The sequence below is a fragment of the Pseudorca crassidens genome, chromosome 12 (genome assembly GCF_039906515.1).
Source record: "Pseudorca crassidens isolate mPseCra1 chromosome 12, mPseCra1.hap1, whole genome shotgun sequence".
In the NCBI taxonomy this organism is placed as follows: domain Eukaryota; kingdom Metazoa; phylum Chordata; class Mammalia; order Artiodactyla; family Delphinidae; genus Pseudorca; species Pseudorca crassidens.
The window spans coordinates 83,878,086-83,897,550 of NC_090307.1; the positions used below are offsets into that span (position 1 = coordinate 83,878,086).

The following is a 19,465-nucleotide window of genomic DNA, read 5'->3' on the forward strand; positions in this document are numbered from 1 at the left end:
ATCCCATAGGTTTTGGATCGTCGTGTTTTCATTGTCATTTGTCTCTAGGTATTTTTTGATTTCCTCTTTGATTTCTTCAGTGATCTCTTGGTTATTTAGTAACGTATGTTTAGCATCCATGTGTTTGTATTTTTTACGTTTTTTTCCCTGTAATTCATTTCTAATCTCATAGCGTTGTGGTCAGAAAAGATGCTTGATATGATTTCAATTTTCTTAAATTTACTGAGGCTTGATTTGTGACCCAGGATGTGATCTATCCTGGAGAATGTTCCGCGTGCACTTGAGAAGAAAGTGTAATCTGCTGCTTTTGGATGGAATGTCGTATAAATATCAATTAAATCTATCTGGCCTATTGTGTCGTTTAAAGCTTGTGTTTCCTTATTAATTTTCTGCTTGGATGATCTGTCCATTGGTGTAAGTGAGGTGTTAAATTCCCCCACTATTACTGTGTTACTGTCGATTTCCTCTTTTATAGTTGTTAGCAGTTGCCTTATATATTGAGGTGCTCCTATGTTGGGTGCATATATATTTATAATTGTTATTTCTTCTTCTTGGATTGATCCCTTGATCATTATATCGTGTCTTTCCTTGTCTCTTGCAACATTCTTTATTTGAAAGTCTATTTCATCTGATAGGAGCATTGCTACTCCAGCTTTCTTTTGATTTCCATTTGCATGGAATATCTTTTTCCATCCCCTCACTTTCAGTCTGTATGTGTCCCTAGGTCTGAAGTGGGTCTCTTGTAGACAGCATATATATGGGTCTTGTTTTTGTATCCATTCAGCAAGCCTGTGTCTTTTGGTTGGAGCATTTAATCTATTCACGTCCAACGTAGTTATTGATATGTATGTTCTTATTACCATTTTCTTAATTGTTTTGGGTTTTTGTGGGAACAAAACATTTGTGTTTTGTTTGGGGAACTCTTGTGTTTCCCACTTAGAGAAGTTCCTTTAGCATTTGTTGTAGAGCTGGTTTGGGGTTGCTGTATTCTCTTAGCTTTTGCTTGTCTGTAAAGCTTTTGATGTCTCCATCAAATGTGAATGAGATCCTTGCTGGGCAGAGTAATCTTGGTTGTAGGTTCTTCCCTTTCATCACTTTAAGTATATCATCCCACTCCTTTCTGGCTTGTAGAGTTTCTGCTGAGAAATCAGCTGTTAACCTTATGGGAGTTCCCTTGTATGTTATTTGTCATTTTTCCTTTGCTGCTATCAATAATTTTTCTTTGTCATTAATTTTTGCCAATTTGATTACTACATGTCTCAGCGTGTTTCTCCTTGGGTTTATCCTGTATGGGACTCTCTGTGCTTCCTGGACTTGGGTGGCTATTTCCTTTCCCATGTTAGGAAGTTTTCGACTATAATCTCTTCAAATATTTTCTCAAGTCCTTTCTCTCTTTCTACTCCTTCTGGGACCCCTATAATGCGAATGTTATTGCATTTAATGCTGTCCCAGAGGTCTCTTAGGCTGTCTTCATTTCTTTTCATTCTTTTTTCTTTATTCTGTTCTGCAGCAGTGAATTCCACCATTCTGTCTTCCAGGTCACTTATCCGTTCTTCTGCCTCAGTTATTTTGCTATTGATTCCTTCTAGTGTAGTTTTCATTTTGGTTATTGTATTGTTCATCTCTGTTTGTTTGTTCTTTAATTCTTCTAGGTCTTTGTTAAACATTTCTTACATCTTCTCGATCTTTGCCTCCATTCTTTTTCCGAGGTCCTGGATCATCTTCACTATCATTATTCTGAATTCTTTTTCTGGAAGGTTGCCTATCTCCACTTCATTTAGTTGTTTTTCTGGGGTTTTATCTTGTTCCTTCATCTGGTACATAGCCCTCTACCTTTTCATCTTGTCTATGTGAATGTGGTTTTTGTTCCACAGGCTGCAGGATTATAGTTCTTGCTTCTGCTGTCTGCCCTCTGATGGATGAGGCTATCTATCTAAGAGGCTTGTGGAAGTTTCCTGTTTCCTTTTTTTAATTGAGGTGAAATTCATAGAACATAATAATCAACGATTTAAAGTGAACAAGTCAGTGGCATTTAGTGCCTTCACAATGCTGTGCAACCACCACCTCTATCTAGTTTCAAAACATTTTTATCTCCCAAAACGCAAACTTCATTATGCGGTTACTTCCAATTTACCTCTTCCCCCAGCCCCTGGCAGCCATAAATTCACTCTCTGTCTCAATGGATTTACCTATTCTGGACATTTTATATAAGTGGAATCATACACTAAGTGGCCTTTTGTGTCTGTCTTCTTTCACTTGGCACAATGTTTTTTGAGGTTCATCCACAGTATAACATGTGCATCCTTTCATTCCTTTTTGTGGGTAGATGATATTCCATTGTTTGGATAGACCACATTTTGTTTATCCATTCATCTTTTAATGAACATTTTGATTGTTTCCACCTTTTGACTATTGTGAATAGTGCTGCTATGAATATGCGTGGACAGGTATTTGTTTAAGTATATAATGTTTTTTGAATTTCTTTAAACTTTCTCTCATTCTGTGGCATGCTTTGCTTACTCAATATTATGTTATTTCCATATTGATACAAGCAGCTCTCCATTCATTTTCACTGTTGCAGAACATCCCATTGGATGAATCCAACAATTTATTCACCCATTCAATGTTCAAGGACATTTAGGTTATTTCCAGTTTTCCCTATTGCAAATAGTACAACTTTATACTTTCTTGTATATGACTCCTTGGGCACATGTTTGAGGGTTTCTCTGGGGCATGTACCTAAGAGTGGAATTGTTGGGGCGTGGGGAATGCATTTCAAATGTACATTACTTCATATTGCCAAATGTGACCTGTCTTTCCGTGAGTGTCCCAGGGGTCCTCAACCCTGGCAGTGCATTAAAATCAACTTTAGAAAAATATATAGGTACATGGTTAACTCTCCAGACCTTCTGAATCAGAGTTTCCAGGGATAAGACTGGGGAGCTGCAATTTTGAAAGCTCCCTAAGTAATTATACTGTACAGCCAAGGTTGAGAACAGCTGGGACCAAGCCTTGGCCCACTGTGTCTTGGTTTCCCAATGTCAGCTCATAGAGGGCATCCATTGGCTTAGACTTCCTAATATCATTCAGATATCAGAGACTGAGCAGAGGGAAGAGACCAAAATAGGTACCTGCCAAATGAATAAACAAAGCATTTAAAATAAACTCTTAAGGGACTTTCCTGGCAGTCCAGTGGTTAAGACTCCATGCTTCCACTGCATGGGGGTGTGGGTTCAATCCCTGGTCAGGGAACTAGGATCCCATGTGCCATACGGCATGGCCAAAAAACCCCCCCAAAATAAAACATAAAATAAACTCAATTATTCAGGGCAATGGGAGACAGGGAAAAGAGATAAATGGGGATGGAATCTACCATTTTTAGTTATCAATTCCACTTTCTCCCTCTCTTCCCCCACCATATAATTTAGATTCATATTCTAAAGAAGATATTAACAGCTAATGAATGGATCAAAAGGCAGGAAACCAGAGGCAGAGCCACATGATGCAGGTACAAGTACAGTACATGGTTAAGAGGTCTGGCTCTGGGCTATAAGGTAGACCAATCAAGGACCTCAGTCCTGCCACTGACTACCTGTGTAACCTTGGGCAAGTTCCTTCACCTCTCTGAGCCCATTCCCTCATCTACAAAAGGGTGATGATTACAGTAACTATCTCCTATTGCTGTTGTGAACATTAAAGGAGAGGATGCATACAGAGCACATAGCATGTATTAAGTGCTCAATAAAGGGTAGCTGCTATTATCCATATTATTTGTAAATCAGGTGGGTGTTTCTGGAAAACAGGAGGCTGACCTGCTGGACACACCCTTAAAAAGATGCTAATGTGTTACTGAGCCCCAAAACAAAGCTGGTGGACCAACCTGGGGTGGACTTTGGTATTTGAGAAGGCAACCTATAAATTAGGGTGTATATTAGGCAATATTAGAAGTTGGTATTGGGGCCAATAGTTTCTATGTAGTGAAAGCTCACCATGCTCCAGATATAGCGCTGTGGAGTTTGCATGCATATCTCGTTCCATCCTCACAACAACCCTATGAGGTAGGTATGACTATTCTTCCCATTTTACAGGTAAGGAAAATGAGTCACAGAGATGGCAAGTCACTTGTCCGAAGTCACCCAGCAAGCTAGGATTTTAATGGAGGTGACTTTCAGAACCTGCATCCAAAACCAATGCACTGTGCCTCACTTGAGAAAACCATTGATGCTTTTCTGTGTCTGCCATTTAGCTTTGCTTTGGTGAATGACAAGCGGTACCAATGGAAAGAACCTGTCATCAGTTCTGTGCATGCCAAGGTGAAAGGGGTGGGAGAGGTGAAAAAGGAGATTATGGAGAACGGACTGAAGAAGGTAGTGTGGAATGTCTTCGACACGGCAGATTACACTGTCCCCTTGCAGGTGAGCACTTATCAGCATCCTCCCAGGACTCGTCCCTGGTCACTGTCCCCAGGACCTCGCACCCCTTCCTGGGACCTAGAGCCTCACTCCAGAAAAACACTGGCCCCATTTAAAAAGCTCTGTGAAAATCCCAACTGAGAAAACCTAAAAATTACAAAATTGGGTCAGATCCAGCAACTCGAAGGAGATGATTCTTTGCTTTATCAAGTCCTACAGGGTTTCTCAAAATAGCAGTGTGTCCTGATGCATTGAAAACATGATTTGATTCACTCACACTTGATTTATACACAGTTTTTCAGAAGCAGGGCCATCAAGTCAGCAAACTTTGCCTAGATCCAGAAAGGTAAAGAACTTTCTGCCTAGAGGGGACCAGCCCTTCTATATTGTTTGTGTGACATTTTATCAACAAAAATGTCTCCAGAAAAACACTCTTGGGTACAGTTTTGCACAAGGGAAAGGAAGGGTGTGGCTCACAAAGAAAGGGCATGAGATTGTCTCAATTTGCAAGAAGAGAAAATGAAAGTAGAATTCTCAAAAGGGAGAAACTGAAGTGGGGTTGAGAACAAAAAAGAACAGATGGGGGTTTGGAGGGACAAAAGGGCACGTTGGCAGCCCTTGGGAGCTGGAAAGCTTTTCGAAACCATAAAAGCCAAGCTGCTATCCGTTTTTGTCTCTAACAGTGGGTCATTAAAACCTCCAGCTATTTCCCAGGTGGTGGGATGACCTACTGCCCTTTCATTAAAGTCCTGGATAATCTGAACAGCATTCTGATGGAGGTGACACCTCCACCTCTGCCTCCCCAGGTCTCTTGAATTTCAACTTAATGGGTTTTCACTGTGTCCGAAAAATGAAAAGGCTGCTTTTGAGGCTGGAATGGAAAACCAATGCTCAATCAATTTGAACTGTTCCTCTGCTCTCCCTCAGCTCAGCAGGGCGGCTCATCCAGCTTTGCTATTAGGCCTCAGGGCTGTCAGTTGCTTCCAGACCCTGATTTCTAGACTGAAACTTAGAAGAGTGGAAAGGTTTGCCCCCAGGCACTTGGCCAGCTGGATTACTATGATTAAGTAGTTCTGTTCTCAAGGGCTTTACATTTGCCTTCTCTCCTTTTTCTCTGCAGGGGAACTCTTTTTTTGTGATGACAAACTTTCTCAAGATAGAAGGCCAAGAGCAAGGGTTGTGTCCTGAGGTAAGATGTGATGGGTGACAAGAGTTCCTGGAAGAGACACAGGTCAGAGGAAATGGAAACTGACACCAGGCGTGTTTTGGAGCCTGCGAATATTTACTGAGCCTCTGCTTGCTACAAAGCAGGGGTGTAGATCTGGGCTGGGTGGAAAGGGCGAGAAGATGTTGTAGTTCTCCCTCTGTAACCACCAGATCTTGATCTGTCCCCCTGGGTCTCCAGCTCCAGCACTAGGAGCCTGTGCAGCTCAAGGCCCCCTTTCTCCATCGCTCACTCCCTGTGCAGCTCATGACAACAGGGATCCTTGGCCTTTGCACAGCACCTCATGTTTCAGTGGAGCCTCACTTGAACTTTAGGGGGGTAACAGCATTCCCAGCCCCATTTTACAGGTCAGCACAAAGATCAGAGAGGTTCAGTGACCTCCCCAATGTCACACAGCTTGCTGGAGGCAGAGCCAAGCTTAGAATCCAGTTGTCCTCATTCACAGCTTCTGCCACGGTCCACTGTGAACTGCCTGCAGGGCCAGCCTGGGAATCAAGTTTGATTTTTCATCCCACTTCTTAGAGTTTTAGGCTCTATATCAGGTAGGAATGCTCCCATGTCTCTTGCCGTCACCACTACCACCCATGCAGTCTTTCCCAGACTGCATGGGTGGTAGTGGTGATGGCGGGAGACATGGCTAGTGGGTAGTGGTGAAGGCGGGAGTGGGTAGTGGTGAAGGAGGGAGACATGGGAGCATTGCCCTCTCCGTACTCTCCACCTTCCCCTACTTTTTCTGGAAAACTTTCTTCCCTATCAAAACATACTGGTCCTATTCTGTCCCATCCCAGTCCTGCTCTCTGCTCTGTAAAGTGATAACTAGCTATTCTGGTAAGTTTGTCTATAGCAAAATTTGTCTAGGCAACACACTCCTGCTGTTCCCCTCTCGAGTAACTCACCTGCGCTTTACCAGGGACCGTCCCAACTGAGGGGCACAACGCTGTGGCAATATTGAGCAGGTCCCCAGCCTGTGGGGAAGACCAGCCTTGCCTGTGGGTCTTGCTCGTCAGCCTACTCTGGTGACAAGGCCTAGATTTCTGAGTGTCTGAGAGATCAGGGTGGATAAGCTCTATCTCATTACAGTCTTTGGCGTCATTTCTACCTAAACTTGGAAACAAGCTAACATTCCCTTGGTGTCTATCTCAATGACGTTCCCCTAAAAGTAGACCTCTCTATGTTTATCTTGCCCCCATCTCCCCTTAAATGTTCCTGCTACTCTAACGAAGTAGCAGGCATCAGTCCAACTAAACACTCCCTCCCACCTCCCTTCCCAGCAGCATCCAAAATTGTGTCCAGTTTGGGGCCAGTTTGGGGCCAGTTTTGCTTCCCATACTCTGGAATTGCTACTTACCCTCCACCCCTGTGGTACTTTGCACAGATGCTTTCCTTTTCGTTTCTTTTTTTGGCTTGCTGCGGCTTGTGGGATTTTTGTTCCCCGACCAGGGGTTGAACCCGTGCCCTCAGCAGTGAGAGCTCGGAGTCCTAACCACTTGACCACCAGGGAAGTCCCCCACAGCACTTTTCAAGTTACTGAGACTGGTAAGGAAGACAGTTAGGGTAGCCCAGAGCCTGGATTTAGGAGCTAGACTGTAAATGGTTTAATACTTGACGTATTAGCTTTGTGACTTTGGGCAGGTAACTTCACCACTCTGTGCCTTGATATGTTCATTTGCAAAATGGGGCTAATTACAAAACCTAGCTCTTAGGATTTTTGAAACAAATGAGCGAATCTCTGTGACAGGCTGGAAACAAGGCATAATACATTGTAAGCACTGGATAAATGTGAGCTGTGACGGTTCGAATGACAAGTTACTCTTTCTCAGACAGGATGTCACTCAGACTGACTGGAACTCAAACAGCAGCCCAGAGAACGCTATGTAACTCTTGGGATTTTAACCTGTGACCCAAGCTGGTTTGGGTTGCTCTAATGGGATATTCGCCTCCTCTCTTTGCATACTGACACCCACCCTAACTCTGATCAAGAGGTGGAAGTCAAGGACAGGGCTTGACTCAGTAAATATGGCCAAACCCCAGTGGTACACCAAAATGAAGAGACATTGGTTATAATTATCTATTGCTGCATAACAAACTACCCTGAACCTGGTGGACTTAAAGCAACAAGCATTTTACGAGCTTTCATAGTTCAGTGGTTGACTGACCTTAGCTGGGCAGTTCTGCTGATCTTGGGATCTGCATGGGATCTCTCACGGCGCTGCAGTCGGATAGCGGCTGGGGCTAGCACCATTCGGAGGCTCAGCTGGGGTTCCGGGATGGCTGGCCTTCTCTTCCTCTCCGGGGACTCTCAAGGCTTCTCCTCCTTTCAGAGTCTCTCCGCATAGTCTTTCTAAACTTCCTCATAGCAGCTCAGGTTCCCCCAAACCAAAAGAAGCTTCCAGGCCTCCCAGGCTCAGTACTAGAGCTGACACAGCATTACTTCCACTGCCTTCTGTTGGTTATTTGGTCAGAGCCAGCCCAGCTTCAAAGGGAAGGGGAAACCCTCTACCTCCCAATGGCAAGAGCAACAAAGAATTTGTGGCCATCGTCAACGCATGTGACAACCACAAAAAGAGATGATTAAAACGTCTTTTTAAAAAATATATATATTTATTTATTATTTATTTATTTGGTTGCACTGGGTCTTAGCTGCGGCTCGCCAGCTCCTTAGTTGCGGCATGCGAACTCTTAGTTGCAGCATGCATGTGGGATCTAGTTCCTTGACCAGGGATCAAACCCGGGCCCCCTGCACTGAGAGTGCGGAGTCTTATCCACTGCGCCACCAGGGAAGTCCCACGTCTTTATTTTCTTTTAATTTTGGAATTTCTTTTGGAGAGTAAAATAGAGTCAGTTTATCTTCTTTCCTGAGATTTCTTTCCAGTCAATAATCAAAATAACATAGCTTCCCATGAGCCACAGTAAATGATCATTTGTTCATTCATTCATTCATTCCACATTCATCAAGACCCACTATGTATCAGGCACTCAAACTACAAAGATATGACCCAGGCCTTGTATTCAAATGGTTCATAGTGTAGTTGGAGGTCACAAGGGCAGCAAACCAAGGACATGCTGGGTAACAGGAAGAAAGCAACTTGGGAAGAAAAGAGAACATGAAAGAGATTGAAAACTACAGGAAACGTTCACTGAGCAAGAGCCATGTGCTAAACCCTTTCTCATCATAATTCATTTAATTTTCACAACAACCATATGAGACAAATCTGTTCATTCCCCTTTTACAGGGAAGGAAACTGAGGCTCAGCGAGGCAAAGTTCCTTGGCTGAGGCCACGCAGCTAGAAAAGGGTGCAGCTATTGCCGAACCTGGTTGTACCTGGGTCCAAGCCTGGGGACTCCCCTGAAGCTCTGTGAAATTGCACAGAAGAGGCTATTTTCACAGAGGTTCTGGTTTCCCCAAGACGGGCCGGTAAACCTGGTCCCTGAAAAATGGGAAGCCGAGTATGCATAAACCAAGTCATCTCATTTTTCTTCTCCTCATTCTGTCCTCAGCTCTTATGGAAAGCTGATTGACCTCATTTTCTCAGGCCAGGAGAGAGTGCTGGCTGGAGTCCTTTCTTTCCACATTTCCTGCTGAGACTTTGTGCCTGTCCGCTTCACTTGTTTCTGGAGCCACAGGGCTGCTTGAACCAGGCCCCCTGCTCTCCAACACAAGGGCTGTCCCCGAAAGTGGCCCCTGGCATACGCTTCTTAGAATTTCATTAATTTTTATTTTTTATTGAGATGTAATTCACATACCATAAAATTCACCATTTTAAAGTGTACCATTTAGTGGTTTTTAGTATATTCGCCGAGCTGTGCAGCCATTATCACTATCAGTTTCCAGAACATTTTCATTATTCCAAAATGAAACCTCATATCCATTAGCAGTCACTCCCATTCCCGCTTCCCTCAGCCCCTGCGACCACTGATCACCCTTTTGTCCATGGATTTGCCTGTTCTGAACATTTCATATACACAGAATCATACAATATGTGGTCTTTCGTATCTGGCTTCTTTCACCTAGCATCCATCATGTTTCAAGTTTCATCTACATTGTAGCAGGTACCAGTACTTCATTCATTCCTATCTGTGGCCAGCCAGATAACATTCCACTGGATGAATGTCCTGGATTTTAGTTGTCCATTCATCTACTGGTGGATATTTGGGCTGCTCCGTTTTCTTGGCATTATGTGCAAGCTTTTGTGTGGACATAGACATCTGCCCTTCTGTATCGCAGGGACACACGATGCTTATTCCTCACTACCTTGTCCTTCTCTCTGCAGTACCCCACCCGCGGGACGCTCTGTTCCTCTGACCGGGGCTGTAAAAAGGGATGGATGGGTCCAAAGAGCAAAGGTATGTTCTGTTTCTTTTCCTGAGACCCCGTGGGTGGATGGTCTGGAATCTTGGTGACATTCGAGATGCCCAGATTTTTAGCCTGTGGCTCTCAGCGGCCTTCGTCCACCCTCCCCAGGCCATGGATGAGCCTGTACCTGCCCCATGCCTCGACTCTGAACCCAGAGGACCAGCTGCTGACTATGAATGTGACTCTAACTCCCAGTGAGAGCAGCTCCTGAAAACCTCGCAGAATTAGCCCCTTCAGGGTTCTCATTGATAGAAAAACTGAATGGCCTATAGCATCATCTGAGTGTTCTAAGTGTTTCCTCTTGAATTTCCCCAAAGGTTGAAAAGGATGAATGTGTACCCCCAGGGCACCTGGGGACAATATTAACCTTCAGAATTTCCAAAGCTCTTGTTTTAACTTAAGGCACATAATAAAAAAATTACCACAAAAAAGAAAAAGTAAAAACCATCATTGTTTATCATACACCTGTACACAAAAAAGCATATGAATATTCAATTCCATCCCATAATACATATGCATTTGAGTTGGTGGAGAGGTCATTAATATTATTTACTATTTAATTTTCCCCTCAAAAATTTGTTAATGACACCGATACTCCAGGAAGATGCGCCATGCTTACTCCATGGCTCTGTACATCCTGGTACATGCTGTATGCACCTAGAGGGACTCAGATGCCTGTTTAGAAGCCAAGTTCTAGTCCATTTATACGAGGCAAAAGAATATACCCTGTTCAGCTCCCCCCCTCAGCCATCTTTTCTTGCAAAGAAACCAAAAAAATCGAACGGCATCCATGGTCTTTCTGTGTTCTCTTTGATCCTTTTTTGAAAAGCTTACTGTTCTATGTGTTGCTTGCTTGTTTTTTCTTATGTAAGTTTGTGGTTTGGATGGGTTTCATGGAAACTGAAACTGCTTGGGTTGAAAAACATAGTCTCTTGCTTGAGTTGAGTGGAGTTTCCTCCCCCCCACCACCACCCGTTCTTTCATACCTGTGCTTCTACGACCCCTTGACCCCCACAGGAATCCAGACCGGCAGGTGTATAGAGTATAAAGGGAAGCAGAAGACCTGTGAAGTCTCCGCCTGGTGTCCCGTGGAGGCAGTGGAAAAGGCCCCAGAGTGAGTTGTAGGGAGGGGACAGACACGGTGGCCCTCAGCTTTGAGCAGATGAGGTTCTGCCAGGCACTGTTCCGACTTCCCTTCTCAGCACCGTCCCCTCAAGTCCCAGGGCCTACTGGCTTGGTGGCTCCTGTGCCAGGCACACTAGTGGTCTCTGGGAGGCCCCTGATAGTTGTTAAAATACTGAAATCATTCCATACCAACTGGTAAATAGCTAATACCTTCAGCACCCTTGGGTGCCCCTGTCCCTTGGCTGTCCCAGTACCTTCCAGGGCACCCCCAGGTACCTCCTCCAGTGCTACAGCAGGATCCTTTCAGACTGCCAGTGTCTGTACTGAGTGATTAAGGAAGAGAAGGTGGGAGGGAGGGAGGGGAAAAAGGAAAAAGGAAGGAAGAGGAAGGGAAGGGAGAAGAAAAGGAAGGAAAAGGAATGGAAGGGGAGGGCAGTTTTCTTAAGTTAAATGTTCATAGTGACATACAGATTTGGTGGTCCCCTGTATTGACTCTTCTCTTTAACACAAAAGGTCAGGCCCAAGGGGCAGAACTTGATGTTAAATCTCAGAAACCACTGGGAGGGCTGCATTTCAGCAGAGAATAAGGAGAGCTGGATTCAAATCCTGGCTTTAACACATCCTTGCTGTGTGACCTTGAACAAGTGGCTTAACCTCTTTGAGCTTCAGTTTCCTTGTCTTTAAAATGAGGGTAATAGGACTTCCCTGGTGGTCCAGTGGTTAAGACTCCGAGCTTCCAACACAGGGGGGCACGGGTTCAATCCCTGGTTAGGGAACTAAGATCCCACGTGCCACTCGGCGGGGCCAAAAAATTAAAAAATAAAATGAGGATAATAATTGCACCTACTTCACTGGGCTGTTGTGAGAATTAAATGAGATAATACTTGTACAGTGATTGCAAAGTGAGCCCTGTGCTTGGCACACAGTAAATGCCCAATAACACACACACAGATGATCTGCCCCTAGACATGTGGTGGTTCTAGACCAGCACTGTCCAATGGAACTTTCCGCAATGATGGAAAGGCTCTGTACCTGCACCATCCAATATGGTAGCCACTAGCTACATGTGGCTATTAAGCACCTGAAATGTGGTTACCACAACTGAACTGAATTTTTACTTTACTTTAACTTAAATAGTCACACATGCCACAAATGCCTAGGAGATGTTGGACTATATTGGACAGTGCAGCTCAAGACAAATGTGACTCAGGGCCACACTATCAGCATCTCTGGGGCAAAGAGAAGACTTCCCCAAACTGACTTCTTAGAAGGTTCAGGCAAAAGTTTCCTACGTCAGGATGGGAAGCACTAGGCAGTATCAGCCAGTCCGGCCCTCAATTGTTAATGGCACAACCCTGGTTCATTTGTAGGTCAGGGAAGTTTCTTTGTCACCGAATGAATGTTCAGGACCTGGGTGGGACATCAGCCTACATTCAAGGAGTCCCTAGTTCAAGGCAAGAGGCTTCTCGATTGCCTGTGGTTTTCAGTCCTGGCTCTGCCACCATTCATTCATCAGATAAATACTGTGTATCTGTAATGTTCTGGGCCCTGGGCTGCAATTTTACATGACCCTGGGCAAGTAACTCCTGGAACTTTAGTTTCTTAGATGTTATACGAATGGATTACTAAGATGATTCATTTAATTGTTCGTCCAACACATCCATTACCATGTAGTAGGTGTTAGATATTTATTTTACATGTAACCATACACAAGGGAGGCAGTGCTAAATTTTTTGTAAAATACAAGAAGACCCAGATATGCAGCAGGTCCCAAGGCTCTTACAATCTAATATTGGGTTGGCCAAAATGTTTGTTTGGGTATTTCGTAACATCGTACAGAAAAACCCGAACGAACTTTTTGGCCAAACCGATAGAAGAGATAAGACACATGTACAGAGGGCTGTAATTCATAATAGAAAATTATAAGTGTCATGAAAGAGGAGTAAAGGGGATCCTGTAGTCCTTTGATTCTTAGAGTATTGCCCAGGAAGTGTGGGGTTTAGAATGTTCTAAAGGCAAAGGGTCTGGCATATAGCAGGAATCTGTCGTAAATCAGATTTTTTGTGTGTGCAAGGGACAAATATAACTTTAACTGGGGGGCTTCCCTGGTGGCGCAGTGGTTAAGAATCCGTCTGCCAATGCAGGGGACATGGGTTCGAGCCCTGGTCCGGGAAGAACCCTCATGCCGTGGAGCAACTAAGCCCATGTGCCACAACTACTGAGCCTGAGCTCTAGAGCACGCGAGCCACAACTACTGAGCCTGAGCTCTAAAGCCCACGAGCCACAGCTACTGAAGCCCACATGCCTAGAGCCTCTGCTCCTCAACAAGATAAGTCACCGCAGTGGGAAGCCCACGCACCTTAACGACGAGTAGCCCCTGCTCATCGCAACTAGAGAAAGCCCGCGCACAGCAACGAAGACCCAATGCAGCCAAAAATAAATAAATTTTTAAAAAAGCTTAAGTATAAAAAAAAAACAACTTTAACGGGCTTCAGATAAAAAGGACTGTTAATTTTTGGCTTGTGTTTTTGACTCATGTAAATGAGAAGTCCAGAAATACTAGCTTCAGGCATGGCTTGATCGAGGCTTTCAAATGATGTCTTAAGATTTTCTCTCTCTTTTCCTCCACCTTCCTCCTCTCCCCAGCCCCTAACTATTCTTTCTTCCATTCTGGCTCTCCTTACACTGTGGTCTGGGGCACTCCAGGTTTACACTGTCTTTGCTACTAATAATCCTAGAGAAAATGAGTTTTTCTTTCCCAACAGTTCCCACAAAAATCCTGTAATGTTCTCAGTGGCCTAAGCCATGTGACAATCTATGAACCTATCACTGCAGTCAAGGGATTAGATTACACTGTTTAACCAGCTCTGGATCACTTGCCCGCCCTGGGAGCTGTAGGGATGGGCAGGAGATGAGAGTGGGCTGAGAGTGGAAGAGACCTGGCTTCCCCAAAGGGAGAAAATTGAGGTGCTACTGCCAAAGGGGGAATTGTTGCTGGACAGGCAAAAATTACAGTGTTCTCTATAGTTGTATCTCCAATAGAGCCAAAGTTGGGCTCTGGAAGTCCTGGAATAAAAAGCAGATCATTCTTTTTTTTTTTGGCTGCATTGGGTCTTCGTTGCTGCACGTGGGCTTTCTCTGGTTGCGGTGAACGGGGGCCACTCTTCATTGTGGTGTGCAGGCTTCTCATTGTGGTGGCTTTTCTTGTTGCGGAGCACGGGCTCTAGGCGCATGGGCTTCAGCAGTTGTGGCTTGCGGGCTCTAGAGCGCAGGCTCAGTAGTTGTGGCGCACGGGCTTAGTTGCTCCGCGGCATGTGGGTTCTTCCCAGACCAGGGATCAAACTCATGTCCCCTGCATTGGCAGGCAGATTCTTAACCACTGTGCCACCAGGGAAGTCCTTTTCTTTGTCTTTTTAATATTTATTTATTTATTTATTTAGGTTGCTCTGGGTCTTAGTTGCAGCGAGCGGGGTCCTTAGTTGTGGCATGCATGTGGGATCTAGTTCCCTGACCAGGGATCGAACCAGGGCCCCCTGCATTGGGAGCGTGGAGTCTTAACCACTATGCCACTAGGGAAGTCCCCCAAAGCAGATCATTCTTGATGTCCCCTTCCAAATACCCTCCACCTTTAGACTGTGCTTCTCCCAATAAACATCTGCCGCCTACTCAGGCATGTCAGGCAACAGTGGTATCTTTTTATGGAGCCAGTTCTCTCCATCTTTAACAGATTGTCAACCCCACAAGGACAAAAACCTCGACTGTCTTTTTCATCACTACATCACTAGTGCTCAGCCCCATGCCCAGTACAATAAATATTTGTTGAATGAATGAATGCATGGATGGTGGGTGGACCTTCCAGCAGTCGAGAATTTGGGCTCCTCTCACTCATGGAGAATTTTACACTACTCAGAGCCTCTAGAGTGTGAATGATAGAGTCAATTATATATGTGTGGCCCTGTGCTAAAGGCTGAGGATGCCAAGATGAGAAAGTTGTCTCAGCCCTGCAGGATCACAAAGCCTATTGTGAAAGATACAAACAGGAGTGTGCTGGAGCTGGCTTGTACGAGCTCTGAGCCGTTTCTGCTCATCCCTTCCCAACTCCAAGTTCACTGATGTTCTATTGGTAGCTTGAAATCAGCTAGGGTGGGAGTATTTATACCACAATAATCAGTAACTCCTACAATATCAGGGCTTTTTGTTTTCCTGGAGAGCTGGTTATTAAATGTTTACCAACATACCACTATGCATAACTAAACATATAATTATATCAGAGTGAGAAGTATTACAGTAAATGCCACGGGGTCTCTTTTGTTTTTTGTGGTTTTTTTGGCCATGCCACGTGGCTTGCGGGATCTTAGTTCCCTGACCAGGGATCGAACCCGTGCCCCCTACAATGGAAGTGCAGAGTCCTAACCACTGGACCACCAGGGAATTCCTTCCACAGGGGTCTTAAGAAGGGAGAAATTCTTCCTGGAGAAGCTGGAGAATTTTGGAAGGTTTTTCCCAGTGGATTGCATTTCTCTTCATCCATCATATTGACCCAAGCAAGAAACCAGAGCCTCTGGTCCATTGGCCCACTGACTCCTTTGGTCCCTGTAGTCACTGATCCCCATTTTTCATTCCTCTCTTTCAGGCCTGCGCTCTTGGGCACTGCTGAAAACTTCACTGTGCTCATCAAGAATAATATTGACTTCCCCAGACACAACTACACCACGTAAGCACCCAGAATGTCTGGCTATATTAGTTATCTACTGCTGTGTAACAAATCATCCCAACACTTAGAAACTAAAAGCAACAAACTTTAATTTTCTCACATAGTTTCTGTGCATCCCAGAATGACATCTGGGTATGACTTCACTGGGCGGTTCTGGTTCAGGGTCTCTCAGGTTGCAGTCAAGCTCTCATCTCCAGACTGGACTGGGGCTGGAGAATACTCTTCCAAGCTCGCTCACACAACAGTCAGCAGGAGGGCTCAGTACTTCATCATGTGGACCTCTCCTTCAGACTGCTTGGGTGTCCTTAGGACATGGTGGCCAGCTTTCCCAGAGCAAGAGATCCAAGCCAAAGAGCAAGAAAGTGAGACAGTAACCAAGATGAAAGCCACTGTATTTTATAATCTAATCTCAGAAGAGACACACTATCACTTCTGTCGTATACTATTGGTCACAGAGACCAACACTGTACGATATGAGAGGAGAATACACAAGGGTGTAAATCCCAGGAGGCAGAATCATTGGAGGCCCTCATGATGCCCGGGTACCATATTGGTTCACTCTTATGAAAGAGATGGATCCCAGTTTTCAATAGAGATGTTTGTTTGTTTGCTTTCCATTATGTGCAGGAGAAACATCTTGCCGGATATAAACGTCACTTGCACCTTTCACAAGACTCAGAATCCACAGTGTCCCATTTTCCGACTAGGAGATATCTTCCAAGAAACAGGAGATAATTTTTCAGATGTGGCAATTCAGGTTGGTGACGTCTTTGTACAGTGGGATGTGGGGGGGTGGGTCAAGGGATGGAGGATGACAAATGGCCAAGAGGCTGGACCACTGGGTCTTAATAATATGCTCATATTTATTGAGCATTTTGTAAATCCATGCACGGTGACAAGGACTTTTCCTGTATCACCTTATCTAATCCCACAACAACTCTATGAGAGACACTCAGTGTATTCGTTTCCTGTGCCTGCTATAACAAATTACCACAAATTTTGTGGCTTAAAACAACACATTTTTTTTTTTATACTACTGGAGGTCAGAAGTCCAAAATGAGTTTCACTGGGCCAAAATCAAGATATCAGCAGAGACATGCTCCCTCCGGAGGCTCTAAGGGAGAATCCATCTCCTTGCCTTTTCCACCTTTTAGAACCGCGTTCCTTCCATTTCTTGGCTCACAGCCCCTTTTTCCCGCTTTGAGGCCAGCAGTACAGCATCTTGCTTCAGCGGTCACATTGATTTCTTATTCTGTGTCAAATCTTGCTCTGCCTCCCTCTTATAAAGACCAGTGTGTCTTCACAGGGTCCACCCAGATAATCCAGGATAATTTCCTCATCTCAAGATCCTTACTTAATCACATCTGCAGTCTCTTTTGCCATTTCAGGTAACATATTCAGAGGTCCAGGGATTAGGACCTAGGATTAGGAATATTTGGGGGACCATTACTCAGACTACCACACTTGGATTAGTCAGGATTCTTCTGGTTGCAAGTTATAGAAATCCAACTCAAATGATGTAAGCAAAAACTAAATCAAAAAGTAATTTGGGGGCAAATAATAGAAACCAAACTCAAGTGGATTAAGCAAAAAAGGAACCATATTAACTTGCGTAAAAAGACCAAGAAAAATGAACATTCTAGTATACCCAAGGCATCCTCCTACCTTGGGAGTTTTCTCTTGCTGTTCCCCTCTGCCTGGAACAGTCTGTCCCAGACATAGCATTAGCTGCCTCCTACACCTACTTCCAATATTTACTCAAATATAAGCTCAGTGAAGCTTTCCCTTACCGCTACATTTAAAGCGACAATTCCCACCTCTATCCCAGCATGCCCTATGGCCCTTTCCATGTTTATTTTTATCCCTGGCACCTAGCATTATCTGACATACTATATATTTTACATACCCATTTGTCTGTTGTCTATTTTCCCTGACTAGAATGTAAGTTCCATGATGGCAGGGACATTTAGCTTTTTTTTTTTTTTGGGGGGGGGTGGTTCATTCTTGTGTAATGTTCAGCCCATAATGGACACTCAATAAATATTTGTTGATTGAATGAAGAGTATGATAGATTTAGGCATAGCTGCCTCCAGGAACTCAAATGATGTCTTCAGGAATCTGACTCCTTTCATCTCTTGATTGTTTCCTTAATGATGATGTCATTCTCAGGCATATTCTCCACATGTCAAAGCAAAGCCACCAAAGCTCTAGCACTGTGCTATCCAATACGGTAGCCACAAGTCACATGAAGTGACTTAAACTTAATTAAAATTAAATAAAATTAAAATTTTATTTCCTTGGTCATACCAGCCTCATTTCCAGCATTCAATAACCACTGGCTATTGTACTATACAGCATGAATATAGAATATATCCATCATCGCAGAAAATCCTATTAGACAATGCTGCTTTAGACTTTCACACTCTATAGCTAGTGGTCCCAGGCAGTAGAGGACTTCTTTTCCTATGGTTCTGGCAAAATGTCTCAGGAAGAGCTCTGATTGGTCTACCTTGGGCCACATATCTATCCTGAATCAATCACCAGGTCCAGAAGGGAGCACTGTCCTGATTGGCCAGGCTTGAGTCATGTGCCCACTCCTGGGGCTTGGAGAGGACATAGCCCCATTCAAACCACTGAGAGTTGGGAAAGGTGTTTCCCCAAGGAAATTCCAGGTAGTTTTCCCAGAAGGCGGCAAACTGGATGCCAAGTGACAAAGGCATTAGATATTCACTGTAATATGTAGAGTGCTTGGCTTAGTGCCAGACAAAAAAATGGCAGTTGTGATTATTCTGTATTATTTCCCCTTTCTCCAAGTCAGAGCCTCCTTGCTACTCATTTCTGTATCCTCAGTATCTAGCATACTGTCTTGAAATGCCTAAGTTCATTTATTCAAAGACATACCTTTTTTTCACTTTTAATAGTTTCCAAATCAGGAAGTGCTTTCAGTTGATGGAGTCTCACAGTTTAATTGACAGCATTTTTTTCTTAGAGGAACATTAAGAAAAAAAAAAAAACCCTATGTGTCTTACAAGCAATGGTGTCTAAGATTCAGTGAAATATGATAGTCAGTACTCAAAAACATGTTTGTAGAAAAAAAGAAGTACCAAGTATAGGTAAGAGATTAACAGATTCTTTAGAAGTTTAGAGGAGAAAGGTCACCATGAATTGAGGGGCACAGGGGTGGCTGAGTGGGTGGGGAAGGATGTTTGCTGGGTCTTGAAGGATGAGGAGGATTTAGCTAGAGAGGTGAGTGGAAGAAACATTTCATTGGGAGAAAAGGTCAAGGGCCAAGATTTAAAAATTCAAAGCAGACCGAGCAACTCCACTCCTAAGTATGTACCCACGAAAAATGACAACATATGTTCACACAAAAACTTGTACATAAATGTTCACAGCAGCATTATTCATAATAACCAAAAGGTGGAAGCAACCCAAGCGTCCATCAAAGGATGAATGGATAAACAAAATGTGGTATGCTCAATCAATGGAATATTCTTCCACCACAGTAAGGAATGAAGTACTGACACATGCTACAACATGGATGAACTTTAAAAGCATCATGCTAAGTGAAAGAAGCCAGACATAAAGATCATATATTATATGATTTCATTCATATGAAAGTTCAGAATAAGGA

At 44.0% G+C, this 19,465-nt stretch overlaps 1 protein-coding gene across 1 annotated transcript in view; it reads left to right on the forward strand.

Moving 5' to 3' along the window:
* Nucleotides 1-19,465, forward strand: part of P2RX7 (purinergic receptor P2X 7) — a 53,793-nt gene that overhangs the window by 16,752 nt on the left and 17,576 nt on the right. The window contains exons 2-7 of the mRNA XM_067700901.1: nucleotides 4,247-4,415; nucleotides 5,533-5,601; nucleotides 9,910-9,982; nucleotides 11,010-11,106; nucleotides 15,751-15,831; nucleotides 16,459-16,588. Coding sequence (XP_067557002.1) covers nucleotides 4,247-4,415; nucleotides 5,533-5,601; nucleotides 9,910-9,982; nucleotides 11,010-11,106; nucleotides 15,751-15,831; nucleotides 16,459-16,588 — 619 coding nt within the window. The remainder of the gene's footprint in view (nucleotides 1-4,246; nucleotides 4,416-5,532; nucleotides 5,602-9,909; nucleotides 9,983-11,009; nucleotides 11,107-15,750; nucleotides 15,832-16,458; nucleotides 16,589-19,465) is intronic.